This window comes from Thalassophryne amazonica, chromosome 22 (genome assembly GCF_902500255.1).
Source record: "Thalassophryne amazonica chromosome 22, fThaAma1.1, whole genome shotgun sequence".
NCBI classification, from domain to species: Eukaryota; Metazoa; Chordata; class Actinopteri; order Batrachoidiformes; family Batrachoididae; genus Thalassophryne; species Thalassophryne amazonica.
Window position 1 is genome coordinate 16047978 of NC_047124.1, and position 14338 is coordinate 16062315.

Consider the following 14338-nt stretch of genomic DNA (forward strand, 5'->3'; position numbering starts at 1 on the left):
TCGGAAGATAATTGGTCCGATAATGGTTTTTAAAGTTATCTAAAAAGATAATCCGATAATGAAAACATTATCTTCGATAATTATCTATTATCGAATTATCGGAACTGTGCCCACCACTGCACTGATCTTGCACGGGCAGACAGCTTTTAGGAATTGTCGCTCACAGAGGACAACAAACTCCCGCTTAAAATGAGGGTGGAACCAGCAGAGGGCAACATGTCCTCCCTTTTATGACCCTGGTGATTTGGAGAATTCTAAATTTGAAAAAAAGTACTGGGTACAGTTCAGTACGCTGTGAAGCCACAAGCTCTACTAGGCACTTTCAGCCCATTTCCTGTCATACATGTAGCTTATTCTCTATGTGAGACAGAGGTTAGTGAGGGAAGCCACCAAGACACCCACAGTAACTCTAGGGAGTTCTTGATTTGATCAGTTCTCTGGAATTAAAATCTGATTAGATTCAGGCAGGAAGCTGTAGAACTGGTGAAGCAACAGTCAGAAGTTGCACCGTGAACCAGTTTAACCAATCACAGCCACAAAAGACTCCATCAGAGCTGTCTTGAATGTCTTGGTGGCTTCCCTCACTAAGCTTGCACGGTCAGACAGCTTTTAGGAATTGACTGTTCCTGAATTACCCGTACAGCACCATACTGTTTAGTCTTATTTCTTGAGATAGACAATATCCATCGACATTTTTATGATGTGTGAAAGACACACTACCAGTCTAAAGTCTGGACACACTTTCCAATTCAACTAATCACTATTTTATTTGGGTTAAATCAGTTGGGAAATGATCATTTTAAAGTGGAACCCAAAACTGGAAATGTTTAAACACCAAAAAATCTGGTCTGGAGGACTGATCAGAATGGCTGGTTGGTCTGTCTGGAGCTCAATCTCACTAAGATCAACAGCACCTAATTAGTGAAGTAATGAACCCATGACTACGGTTCTTCTTTCACCCTTCTGAAAAACGCTTTTCCCATCCGGCGGTTCCCTAACTTAAACCAACAAACAACACTTTCCCAGCAAACAACAAAAAGGCGGAGTCTGATTACGGCTGATGTATTTGTCGCACTTGCGCTTCTTTCTCGTCACCGTTAATTAAATTCTGTTTTGCTAAAAGCTTGCAGAGAGAAAGCGAGAGAGAGAGAGAGAGGATAAGGAGGAGGAAGAGTTGGGAAACACTGATGCTTGACTGTTTCTCCCACAAAACAGACTCTGAGGAGATAATTCCTGAGATAATTACTCTTTTTTCCCATCCAGCCAACACAGTCAAAAATGTGACGTCACAGCCTGAGACTAAATATGGACATGTTACCTCACATTCACATAAACTAATTTACAGAAGACACAACTCTCCTGAAACCATACAAACTTCTCTCTCTCCTCTTTGACCTCCTCCAGAGGAAAAGGGCCGAACCTGTCTGGACATTGTCTTTCACGTTTTCCCCATAAGTCTTCACTCAGGGTCTATTTTCTGCTTTCACGTGCCTCTTTTGTAATTTATGTCTTCCTTTATGACTCATAAAGCAAAAAGTTCAAATGGAGTTGAATATGAAAGGACATCATACTGTAACATGTTCCGTGACTCCTTCGGGCAATTTCCACCAAATCTGATACATGGATGATTGTTAACCCCAAAACCGCCCTCTCAAAGGGTTTTGTTTTGGCAAAGGTTAAGGTCAGTGGGGTCAACAGGAAAAACATTGAATTTCTGTGTCCAGTCTCCACCAAACATGGCACACATAAGGATGACAGTTCTGGAATTGACCAGGCAAGATCAAACTCGCCAGAAAGGTCAGTCATTGCCATCATCATAATTGGGGTCAAAGGTAAAAATATAAGGTTTTCACTCCAATTTGTACAAAACTTGGCACATATATGGAATTGGTTTCTGAAATTGCCCAGACAAGGTCAAATTTGACAAAAGCCAATCATTGGGGCCAAGCTCCATGTTTGCTGGCCTCCTCATCCTAGGTGCTTTTGCTGATTTCTACCCAAATTTGGTCAGAGAGAGTTGACCCCAAGACTACCTTTGAAGATGTCATTGTGGCAAGGAATATGAGTTTTAGGCTGATTTGGACTAAACGTGGCATACATTTAGGTGGATTCCAGAATTGTCCTGGCATGGTCAGCCAGAGGTCAAGCAACTGAGTGCAAGTCAAGGTCACTGGGGCAAAAGTGAGATTGCCACAACCCTTAGTGTCTTCATGCCCATGGCAACTATTACTTAGTAGTAATAAAAACCTGCAGCTTGATAAGAAATAGATAACACAACAACACAGGGTACACATGCAAAAGTTGCGTAATTTTAAAGGGGTTATATTGTGCATAAAATTTTTTTGGTCTACTTTGTAGTTACAGATACTTGGATTATGTTAAACATTGTCAAACTCCCATACAACTGTACATGTATAAACTATTGTATTCTGTACAAGAACATATTTGGCCTAAAACAGCTTGTTTTGGACTTTGTGTGACATATGTCACAGAAAAGTATTTTGCTGTCTTATTTTATCCCCAGTGACACAGCCACTGAGGCGATCTGCTGTACGGCGAAAAAAATCTGATTGTTGAATTTACTTCTGCCATCAGGCGACGGGCTTAAACCACAACAAAGTCACGCAGCAAAACAAGGACCTCAATTATATGAAAGATCAACAAATGCAGACGAATTCTGGCACACAGAAAGACTAAGTGATTACTTCAGTTTACATACTATACTATCCTCCTGTGAGAGAATTAGCATGGCATGCTAGGCTAGGCTAATATGGTGAAAGCAGTTCATTTTATCATGTAGCAGCGCCCCCAGTGGCTTTCTACAATTTTAACGGAAAATGGCCATCAAAAATAATTTGTCTCATAACAGTTTAGGTGAAGGTTGACCATGAAATAAATTTTTACAAAGGAAAAGATTTTGATTTTCACCCAGATTTGGAAGAAACGTTGCACACACTGAGGTGCAACGTTTAGGTGAAGGTCAAAGGCAACGGGGTCAAATGTCAGATTGTCATAGCTCATAATGTCTTCATAACCGTAATGCCAAGCCATGACACAATCATTTCTAAACACTGGTTGAGAAGACACAGACGTGCAGAAGCGTGGAAGTAAAAAAAGGACTACAGAGGTGGGGGGAGGGGGGGCATGGCAAGGGGCTCTTTTCCATTTAAAGCTAAATGTACAGAAACACGTCATTTCTTCTTAAAACATCCATTTTCCATTTAATAGGAGTGTCAATAAAGGGAGGTGACCTCTTCTTGCTCTTCCAAACAGTATGATTTAGCGGGTTTGGTAACTCCTTATAGAGCCCCAAAAGGAATCAAACCTCCAGCCCAGGGAGTATTAGTGCCTTGTTGTATCCATTGGAGACTGGAAGCCCAAATATAGTTTTGGAGCACATCTTCCACTTGGATGATTCATGCCAGTTTGTAGCACAACTCAAAAGTGAAAGTAGAATTCCAGACTTTCCCGTTGGAGATAAATCACCAGTCATTATCATCAGACGCGGTGAGTCAGCCTCTGACTCCTGATGTTGTTTTCATTCTCCTGCCTGTGTTTTGTCTACGGGTAAATCTTTCTTTTTTTTTTTCCTCCAAGGATCTGTTGATCATGTGCCATCAAGTCTGGCTACACCCAATACTGCTGACTGTCACCATGACCTGAAAATATCATCAGTACCCTGCATTCCAGGGTTGAGATGACTAGTCGTAATTGTAAACTATCACTTGGTATTACAATTTGATTCGCATGAGCTTTCTACAATTTAACGGAAATGGTCATCAAAAATAATTTGTCTCATAACGTTTAGGTGAAGGTTGACCCCGAAATACATTTTTACAAAGGAAAAGATTTTGATTTTCACCCAGATTTGGATGAAACGTTGCACACACTGAGGTGCAATGTTTAGGTGAAGGTCAAAGGAAACGGGGTAAAATGTCAGATTGCCGTAGCTCATAATGTCTTCATAACTGCGGGAACTATTAGTTAGTTAAGTTGTTGTGTGTACATAGGTGTGTTTGTTGTAAATAAAGAAAAGGTTCGATTACCAAGATTGGCAAACAAAAGACCTTCTTATGTGCAACCTGAAATTAAGGAATTTAGGAATTCTCCACTTGGAGAAATGACTGAAAATTGACATTTGGCTCTATATCATCAAAAATATGAAATATTTTAAAGCAGTAGCTTGATGTTATTATGAACTTTTTAAGTATCAAATATAATGTAACTATACGTTAAATGAGAATAATTAAAATGCTCGTGCATAGTGTTGGTGCTGGATAGATGCATTGCTGCACCATTTCCAATCTCTGAAGATAAACTGACCTCAATGATATAGTCGTTGCCGTCTTTTCCGTGAACTGCCTTCACTGCACAGATGTCGAGGCCACCAAACATCTCGGCACAGGAGTCGATCCACATCCGATATCTGGGACAGAATAAACCAAACGATAATGACCCGACATCAAGGACAAGCTGGAAGTGCGACACAAGGCAAAACAAAAAACAAGCACAAATGTCACCAAAATAATACCTCATTATTTTTAAAGATACAAAAACAGCACAACTGGGTAAAAAACTAGGATTAGGTTCAAGGCTGAAGGCATCTTCAGGGAGTGTGGTTCCTCCAAGAAGGTGGTTGTGTGTAAATCATTGAGGACTGTATGTTCCCGCTCTAAACGAAGGCTAACCTGTCCGTCATGGCGATCTGTTCCAGCATGGCCGAGCCCGTGTTAGCTTTCCAGTTACCGGAGATGGATGTTCTCCTGAAACACAGACAAACTGGTTAGATGGCGAGAACGATCCCCCAACACCAAGTCACTCTGGACATTTGTTGGTGTTGATGTGGTAGAGATGGAACATGACAATAATTCATAGTTAATGATGCATATTTCACTTAAAAAAACAAAAAAAAAAAAACAAAACCCGCAGGTCATTAAATGCAAATTATTGTTTTTTTTCCAACCCCGAGTACAAACCAGTCTCGATTGTAGAGATTCCTGACTGTTAAAAGATCGAATTGGTGATGGATCACTTAGTAACGTCACATTTCTCGAGAGCCCAGCTTGTTTTTGAGACTTTTTAGCTCATAATTTTCAGGCAGACTCCGTAAGACTCGACTATCAAACGCCCGTTGGAAGACATCTTACATGTAAGCCTTGTAGTTGCTGCCGATCTTCTGGATGCGGATGTCGTACTTGGACTGGACATATGGCTCAGAGGTGGCGTAGGTCCCAGCCAGCGCCACCACACTGGTGATGTCCTGGAAGTCCTCTTGAGTTTCCACTTTGATCTGTTGGGAAAGACGCGTCTCATTATCAGATAGTCAATTTAAACAATACTGGTCATTATGAAAGGAAAAGTTATTAAATGTTAGAGGTGATTAGATGATTCACTGTGTCAAAGAATGACTTATAGAATTAAAATTGGGTGGCTACCTGTATCAAATATTAACACTCAATTACTGTTTGTACGAAGATCTGGCAGTAACACGATGAACTGGGGATGAATTATTTGCAATTATATGTCCACTGTTGTATCTTTAATGTGCGGTTGTTTTTCAGGACATTTCAGTCGCTGCACAAGTCCTTGACTTGCAACTAAACTTTAATTTCTGAACAACATCCAGTGAGATTAATCTGACTTGGTTTCCATAGTAGCAAACACTGAAATGCTCCACATGACGATGAAGTTATGACAGTATTCATCTTTTTTTAAATTTATCACAATGAAAACATTATAAAAAATGAGTGAGAAAATAGAAATATGTTCATTAAAATCAAAGATTTTTACATTTTTGCGTTAAACAAATTTGATGAATGCTTGCGAACGCGCCGTGCAAAAATCTGCTGGTTCACACAACACAATCACATTTTAACCATTTTCATGACTGTTATGTGTCTTCTTGTGAAAATTACTTTATAGGCAGTTATAGCTATAAGAAAAGTATTTAACAGGTTTTTACTCACCAGAACAGGAAAGAAGAACAAAAAAAAAATCTGATCACAGCCTCAGCATTGCTGATCAGAGATGCACCAAAAAATTACTGCTTTCAAATTGAATGGATATTTGACATTAATTTTTGTTATTTCATTGTTATTTCTCAGTAGCGTCATTACAAAAAATATTTCTAGCCTGGCGGGGGTTTTGCTCTATTATAGTCATGGCACTGACGGCATTGCAGAGTCCAAATTACAGTTCAATGACACAAACTATTCAAATTATTATATTGATAATCCAAAAAAAAAAAAAAAAAACTATTTCATTTTGCTAACATTTGTGTCTCTATCAGATCATCTCCAAAATTCAACTAGATTTAAAAAAGCCTAACACTCATTACCGCGATGGAAATAAAACTCTCCTATGTATGTATTTGTGGAGTCTTAAGAGACTTTTAAATTATGTGTTAAAAGTTTTACACTTTGCCTCAGTGGATTTTAATACATAAACATGCTGTCAAAATGGCCATAAAGCAAAAAAAAAAAAAAAAAAGCTTAATGGGTGTGACAGTGATCCCATGGAATATTTAAAAATGATGCAAGAAAGAACAAAGACCAAAGGGAACCAACAAAGAGAGAAATAAACAAACTGAGTAAGACTGGTACCAAAAGAATTAAAGTAGGATAAGAGTTTACAAGAACGGGCGGGTACAATGTGGTCGCGTAAACAGTGGTGTTACTTTGATGGGTCACAGAGCGCCTTTAAAAGAGTCCAACATAAAGCATTTCTTCTCCAACTGTAATAGCAAGTTAATGCTTTAATTTATAACACAAGCGCACAAAAAAAGAGGAGCTTTAATTTTACTGCTGAAGTAAACACTAGATGAGTCACCGCTGGTGGCATTTCTCCGAAAGTCAATTGAAGAACAAACTGTGGTGGGAACGAGTTAAGTGAATTAGTCAAGCTGTTCTCATTGTCAAGAATTCCAAGTCCAGATGGGGTATATAGTCCTTCCAAGGTCTTCCTGAAGATCTACTTGCCAGAAAATCATCAAAGATTCAAGCTCGAAATCAGATGATGGAACCACTTTAACTGGCTCTTTTCAATGCAAAAATGATCTCTTGTCAGCTCATTCTGGAGGAACTCCGGCCCCAGTTGCAGCTTTTCTTGACTAGCCAACATCCACGACAATAGTTGAGGGTTCCAAATGACAGTGAGTGGTACGTTGCGAGCCTTACACTCACACTCTGATCCATCTTTACTGCCGGTGCTGTACGATCTGTCCAACAAGGTATCGCTCCATGTTTCCATCACAAGTGAGCAAGACTTCAGGACGGACATACGGGCTCAATTCACTCCCTACCTTGAAAGGGCAAATGGCTGTTTTGCGGAAGATGATGGCCACAGGAGTGTTCATCATCACAGTCAACTGCAAAATGTCCTACAGTGTGAGGAAGAAGCCACCAGAACCAAAATGTCTTTGGCTATATGTTTAAATCCTGTCCATGAAAACAACACATAGAATCAGGGACAAGATGCAACCCCAATGGAATCCAATGAACATTATGTCATAATTTAACCCAAAATACTCACCACAAATCACTATGATGGACAAAGTTCCAATCCTAACAATGTACCAAATGTGTTTAAACACAGCGCTGATTAATCTGAGATATCTCATTCTCAATTAAACATTACTTTGAAAAGCCTACTTCTACGTTATTACGAAGTACTTTGAAGAAAATAAGCATTCAAGTAACTCTGGCAAGCTGAAGCCGAGTACTGACCTTTCCCTGTTTATAGTAAAGCTGAAACAACATCGACTAAATGAAGGGAAGTGACTCAGGGCCCACATCACGGCTGCAGAAAAACCTGATAAAAGCTGGCCATGCACCAAGGTGTAAGCACGAAAATCTAACCAGAGAATTATGTAATTCCTCAGAGTAATTACAGAAACAGTAATGATGCAAACAGAATGTAAATAGTTAAGTCAGAGCAGGCGATGCTTGCAACCAGATAAAGAACCGTACTGGGTGGAAAAGCTCATGTCATACTGGCAGCTGAGACACACACACGACTGATTTTTACCTTCATTAACATCCAAGTTGATCTAAAGATGCTTAAACGTGACCAGTTTAAGAAGAATAATTACATCTTTTTGTCTCCTCGTCAGACCGATGGACCAACACAAAATGCTCTTCTGTCTGGCACACTTGACTATTAGCTACAGTAGTGTTCAGAATAATAGTAGTGCTATGTGACTAAAAAGATTAATCCAGGTTTTGAGTATATTTCTTATTGTTACATGGGAAACAAGGTACCAGTAGATTCAGTAGATTCTCATAAATCCAACAAGACCAAGCATTCATGATATGCACACTCTTAAGGCTATGAAATTGGGCTATTAGTAAAAAAAAAAGTAGAAAAGGGGGTGTTCACAATAATAGTGCATCTGCTGTTGACACTACAAACTCAAAACTATTATGTTCAAACTGCTTTTTTAGCAATCATGTGAATCACTAAACTAGTATTTAGTTGTATAACCACAGTTTTTCATGATTTCTTCACATCTGCGAGGCATTAATTTTGTTGGTTTGGAACCAAGTAGAGAAGCTTGAATCTTCGACTGGACTGGGTTGCTTGACGCGAGGACGTTTCAAACGTTTCACAAAGAATGCCTTTGAAACCTAGCCTTAACCGGGGAGGGGGTCTGAGACACGCTTTATCCCCTGTTTACAATGGGGTATTCAGGTCAAAGCAGTTTCAGTCTTTTGTTCATGGTAATGAGTCATTCACGTCATCAGCAGAGTCGTCAAGGGAGCCATCAGGAGAGGGACAGCTGCCCTGTCATTAGGAGGGTGTTAACTAGAGCACAATAGGTGCTAATTAGAGCTATTGTTTAGTCACCAGCCTATAGCAGTCTGCCTCTCGGTAGGAGGGGTCTGGTTAGGTTTAAAACTCCAGCTTTTGTGACTTCTTGATTATTCTTCTCTACAAGAGTCAAGACAGAAGTCAGACCACCAGAGCAAGAATTTTAGCTGAGGAAGCTTCTGTGATTTGAAGCGAAACGTCCTCGCATCAAGCAACCCAGTCCAATCGAAGATTCAAGCTTCTCTACTATGGAAACCACCTGGACAACTGAGAGCCTACACAGAAACGTTTGGAGTCAAGATTTTGCTGGTTTACTAGTGTGCTTGGGGTCACTGTCTTGTTGAAACACCCATTTCAAGGGCATCTCCTCTTCAGCATAAGGCAACATGACCTCTTCAAGTATTTTGACATATCCAAACTGATCCATGATACCTGGTATGCGATATATAGGCCCAACACCATAGTAGGAGAAACATGCCCATATCATGATGCTTGCACCACCATGCTTCACTGTCTTCACTGTGAACTGTGGCTTGAATTCAGAGTTTGGGGGTCGTCTCACAAACTGTCTGCGGCTCTTGGACACAAAAAGAACAATTTTACTCTCATCAGTCCACAAAATATTCCTCCATTTCTCTTTAGGCCAGTTGATGTGCTCTTTGGCAAATTGTAACCTCTTCTGCATATGTCTTTTATTTAACAGAGGGACTTTGCGGGGGATTCTTGCAAATAAATTAGCTTCACACAGGCGTCTTCTAACTGTCACAGCACTTACAGGTGACTCAAGACTGTCTTTGATCATCCTGGAGCTGATCAATGGGTGAGCCTTTGCCATTCTGGTTATTCTTCTATACATTTTGATGATGGTTTTCTGTTTTCTTACACGCGTCTCTGGTCTTTTTTGTCCATTTTAAAGCACTGGAGATCATTGTAGATGAACAGCCTATAATGTTTTGCACCTGTGTATAAGTTTTCCCCTCTCCAATCAACTTTTTAATCAAACTACGCTGTTCTTCTGAACAATGTCTTTAACGTCCCATTTTCTTCAGGCTTTCAAAGAGAAAAGCATGTTCAACAGGTGCTGGCTTCATCCTTAAATAGGGGACACCTGATTCACACCTGTTTGTTCCACAAAACTGACGAACTCACTGACCGAATGCCACACTACTATTATTGTGAATACCCCCTTTTCTACTTTTTTTTTTTTTTTTTACTAATAGCCCAATTTCATAGCCTTAAGAGTGTGCATATCATGAATGCTTGGTCTTGTTGGATTGGTGAGAATCTACTGAATCTACTGGTACCTTGTTTCCCATGTAACAATAAGAAATATACTCAAAACCTGGATTAATCTTTTTAGTCACATAGCACTACTATTATTCTGAACACTACTGTATGTTTCATAGTAACATTGCCATTTACAGAAAAAAAATGTATCATGCACTTATGTTATTTAATTTAATAAAAGCTATAGTTGCCATTGGTTTTAAGGTTTTATAGTTAAGACAATAACACTTGACAGATTTAGTTACGAGAGTGTTTATAATTTACATAATTAATTTAGGCCTCAAACTCATCTTAGGTTCAAACTGTTGTGAATCGGTCATGTTAAAAGTTTCCTTACATTTAGTGAGGTAAACACATACATGTTTACCTCCGCAGGGATCTTTTTGATGTTACCTGACACTCCAAATGACATTACCACCTCATGAGCAGCAACAAGAAGCAGCTTACCGAAAGTGTTTTTACTTGCCCCATACAATTACGTTATGTAGCCAGTTAGCCTGTGACGCTGTTTGCGTTCTAACTCAATAATACAGTGATTAAAACAGTTTCTGAACCAAGTGAAAAGATCAACTCCAAAACATCTAAAAATTGAGCCCAGGATGACAAGTACCACCATTACCCTTTAACACCTTTAACTCAGATTCTATTTTGCTACAAAGACCAGTTTCTTTCAATAAAAGTCTTATTTTAGAGCTGCAGATGTAAATTCCTTCCTTCCACTGTACTGATTAAATTATTACAGGTATTTGACAAACAAAGTTGGTGTGAATCCAACAGGTTGGTTGGTGTCTGTTGTCAGAGCTCTGAGGGGTTAAACGTAGTTCCGCTCTCCTCGGACATGCCAAGTTTTCTCAGAAACTTATGGGGAATTCTATGGGATTACTCAACATTGCTAAGAAGTCCATTCTGGCAGATGATCGCCCCAAGTGAATCAAACAGAAATGGTCAGAGCGAGGGGTTGTGTAAACCTCCCTTTATCGAGAGGCTTTCAAAGAAGACAAGGTCAAGCTGAAGGTGCAGAGGTACGTGTCTGCATCTGCGCTCCTCTACGTTTGTAAAGCATCAGATATTCTGATCCTGAGAACAAACTGCATACTTTAAAGTCTGATTACAGCTGTGATTTGGCAACGGTGACTGACTTTTGAGATCACAGCGAGATAAGGCCAGCCTGTACAAACAAGATGAGACAGAGTTTGGAATCTGGAGCCTTTTGACTGAACTTCAGTTTGGGTAAAAGTGTTTTCACTAATATTTGATCCACATGATTATAACCGGACTTTAGTGTCTGCGATTGCTGCGACAAGCGCCATATCATAGCATCTTGGTGGAGTTGAGACTCATTTGCTCTTCTAGTGGACAGCGATGCGGCGGTGCCACTCGCAACCCAGCAAACATAATGGCGTATAGTTTCTTCTCAGATATGCACAAGCCACTGCACCAATCACAGTGGTCAGGTCCAGCAGCCTAAAGAACCACCTGGTTGGCAACAATGCAGGCAGACAACCATTCTATCTCCAACTCCCATGGGGATAGGATGGGCATCTGCTTGAACTTTTCCAGGTGCCAGGGTTCCTGTGCCTCAGAGACGCGTATGTACCACATGGTCACAAAAGACATTCCCTTAAAATGCAAATCGTGCACCTCATCTGAATATTTCAAAAGAAAGGTTCAATTGACGCAAAGTACCCAATGGTTCTTTGAAGACGCTTCCATCCAGGAGTCACTGGTCAATGTCCAGGTCTGACAACCATACAGAAAAACTGACAGCACCAGGAACCTAAAGACCTGGACCTGCATCCTCCTGCAAAGACATGCATATCTCCTATCACCTCTATCCACTTCATCCAGGGAGTATTCCCATTTCCCAGAGGCCATGATCTCAGTTCAATGTTCTGTTAACACACATTAACCCTCTGATTATGCTGAGGTCTGGACACATTAAAAAAAAAAAAAAAACATGATTAATATTTTCCAGAGGACCTCCCAAGTCCCCTTCAGAAATCCACATTTTCAACAGACACCTCCACCAATCACTCTATCCCAGGGACATGCACTCTTGGTGCGGTACAGTGGTTGGAGAGGAGTGCCCCCCCACCCAATCAGACATCCACATTTTCAACAGGCACCTCTATTATGTGCTTTACAGAGGTGTGGATCATCAGGCTCTGGGGATAGTCCCATTAGTTAGATTTTAATTTGGGGAACATAGGGCCCTGGGCTGATCAGGATGGTAAATGGTAAATTTATTTATATAGCGCTTTTCCATCTGCATCAGATGCTCAAAGCGCTTTACAATAATGCCTCACATTCACCCTGATGTCAGGGTGCTGCCATACAAGGCGCTCACTACACACCGGGAGCAACAGGAGATTAAAGATGTTGCCTTAGTGATTTTCCAATCAGGCTGGTATTTGAATCGAGGATCTTCTGGTCTCAAGCCCAACACCTTAACCACTAGACCATCACCTCCCGTTCTCCCGGATGACCAGTTCTTCCCAGGCATGTCTTGATCCCAAAGACCAAAGGTTCCAGTGTCATGAATGTCACAACCAAGCTAGGAGAACTTCTCAATGCTTTCACTACAAACAGATGCTCTTCTGATGGAAGTCCGTGAGAGCATCAGTAGAAACGTGTGTGGGCTCATTTTGGACAGTAAGTGTCTATTTACAGTAAACGTGCCCACTGATTATACTGTTCCATTCACAACATATATTAACAATATTCACTATCTCAATGTAATTGCTACATGTTTGTTGTACAGTTGGTTGACAGAATTATAACTTTATCCAAAAAAAAAAAAACAGTCTTGGAGCCAGATGGGTCTTTTCACGCCTACGTTTTCAACGCAGTTTCCACCAACAGAGCAAATCCACTTTTTGTGTTGCCTGTTATTCAAATAAAACTCCTGCGTGTTTGTGCCTCTGTGTGACTCACCTGGAGCTGGCATCAAAATATCCAAAGAGTGGTGCAAAACCTTAAAATATACAATTATCGTTGACTGCTGTGGTTGTTACGCCTACAAGAAAATAAAAGTCTACTTGATCTTGATGTAACATTTGGTTATTGGGGAACTCGATCAGGTATTCCCTTACCAAAAAGTAGCATATGCAAGTATGTTTCAAGTATACTTCGAGTTTACTTTTTATATACTTATCAGTACTATTTTTTGGTAAGGGTTTCTTTGTTTTTGTCTTATGTTACAGTTTTGAGTTACAGAATTAAGCCATTAAAAGAGAAAGAAGCAAAATCTGTGCATGCTTGTAAACCTGCAGAATCTTACCTTTCCCATGCCAGCGTGTGCGTGTCCCATTTTGACAACTACAGGGTAGGACAGGCTTGAAACCTGTCAACAAAGACGACATCACCTTTTAACCTCACTCCTGTTCACAACAGATTACAGTCAGGATGGAAATTCAATGACCAGCATTGATTTTCAGCTGTCACTAGTAAAGGTCAATGATGAGTCATCAGGATTAAAGCTCTGGATTTGCCCCTTGATCCTGATTACATAGTCAACACAATGAGGACATCGTGCAACGGTGAGACCTAAGTTCATAGGTCAGGGTCAAAACGTCAGCATCAAAGTTCAACCACCAGGGTCTAATTTTCAGCAAGCAGCATCAATAATCAAAGTTACAGCAGTGAGTCACCCCTTTGAGTCTGGTCTGCTTGAGGTTTCTTCTTTAATATCATCAGAGGGAGTTTTTCCTTACCACTGTCACCTGTGTGCTTGTTCTAGGGGTTGGTAAGGTTAGACCTTACTTGTGTGAAGCGCCTTGGGGTAGCTTTATTGTGATTTGATATAAACTAAATAAATTGAAATTGTTACGTGATTATGTTCAAAGATTGGGATCAAAATGGGTCACCAAGATCAAAGAGCAGGAGTTGAGACCAGTTCAAAGACCAGTGATGAATATCAAAGCTCAGCAATCAGTATCTAAATTCAGTCATCACAAACAAAGAAATCAGAAACAAAAGATTGAGGTGAGTCTGGAGGGGCGGAGGTACACACTGGAGAGAAGGTGAATGAAAGTCCTTAGAACCAGATGGAATACTTATCTATGAACGAGAGGGAGCATGGCGGAATGGTTACAAGGAGTGGAGATGGCAACAGTGGATGAGTTTAGACACTTGGGTTCAACTGTTCAAAATATTGTAGGGAGTGGTCGATGTCTGAGGTTATAATTTAGTATTTAACTATGTCACAAAAACAAAAAGAAATCACTGAACTTAAAGGTCCCTA

The 14338-nt window shown here is 40.2% G+C and overlaps 1 protein-coding gene across 2 annotated transcripts in view; it reads right to left on the minus strand.

The window, feature by feature from the left end:
* Positions 1-14338, minus strand: part of LOC117503964 (synapsin-3-like) — a 139445-nt gene that overhangs the window by 6939 nt on the left and 118168 nt on the right. For both annotated transcript variants that reach the window (XM_034163287.1, XM_034163288.1), the window contains exons 7-10: positions 13376-13438; positions 5148-5290; positions 4689-4763; positions 4324-4426 (exon numbers count right to left, since the gene is read on the minus strand). In XM_034163287.1, coding sequence (XP_034019178.1) covers positions 4324-4426; positions 4689-4763; positions 5148-5290; positions 13376-13438 — 384 coding nt within the window. The remainder of the gene's footprint in view (positions 1-4323; positions 4427-4688; positions 4764-5147; positions 5291-13375; positions 13439-14338) is intronic.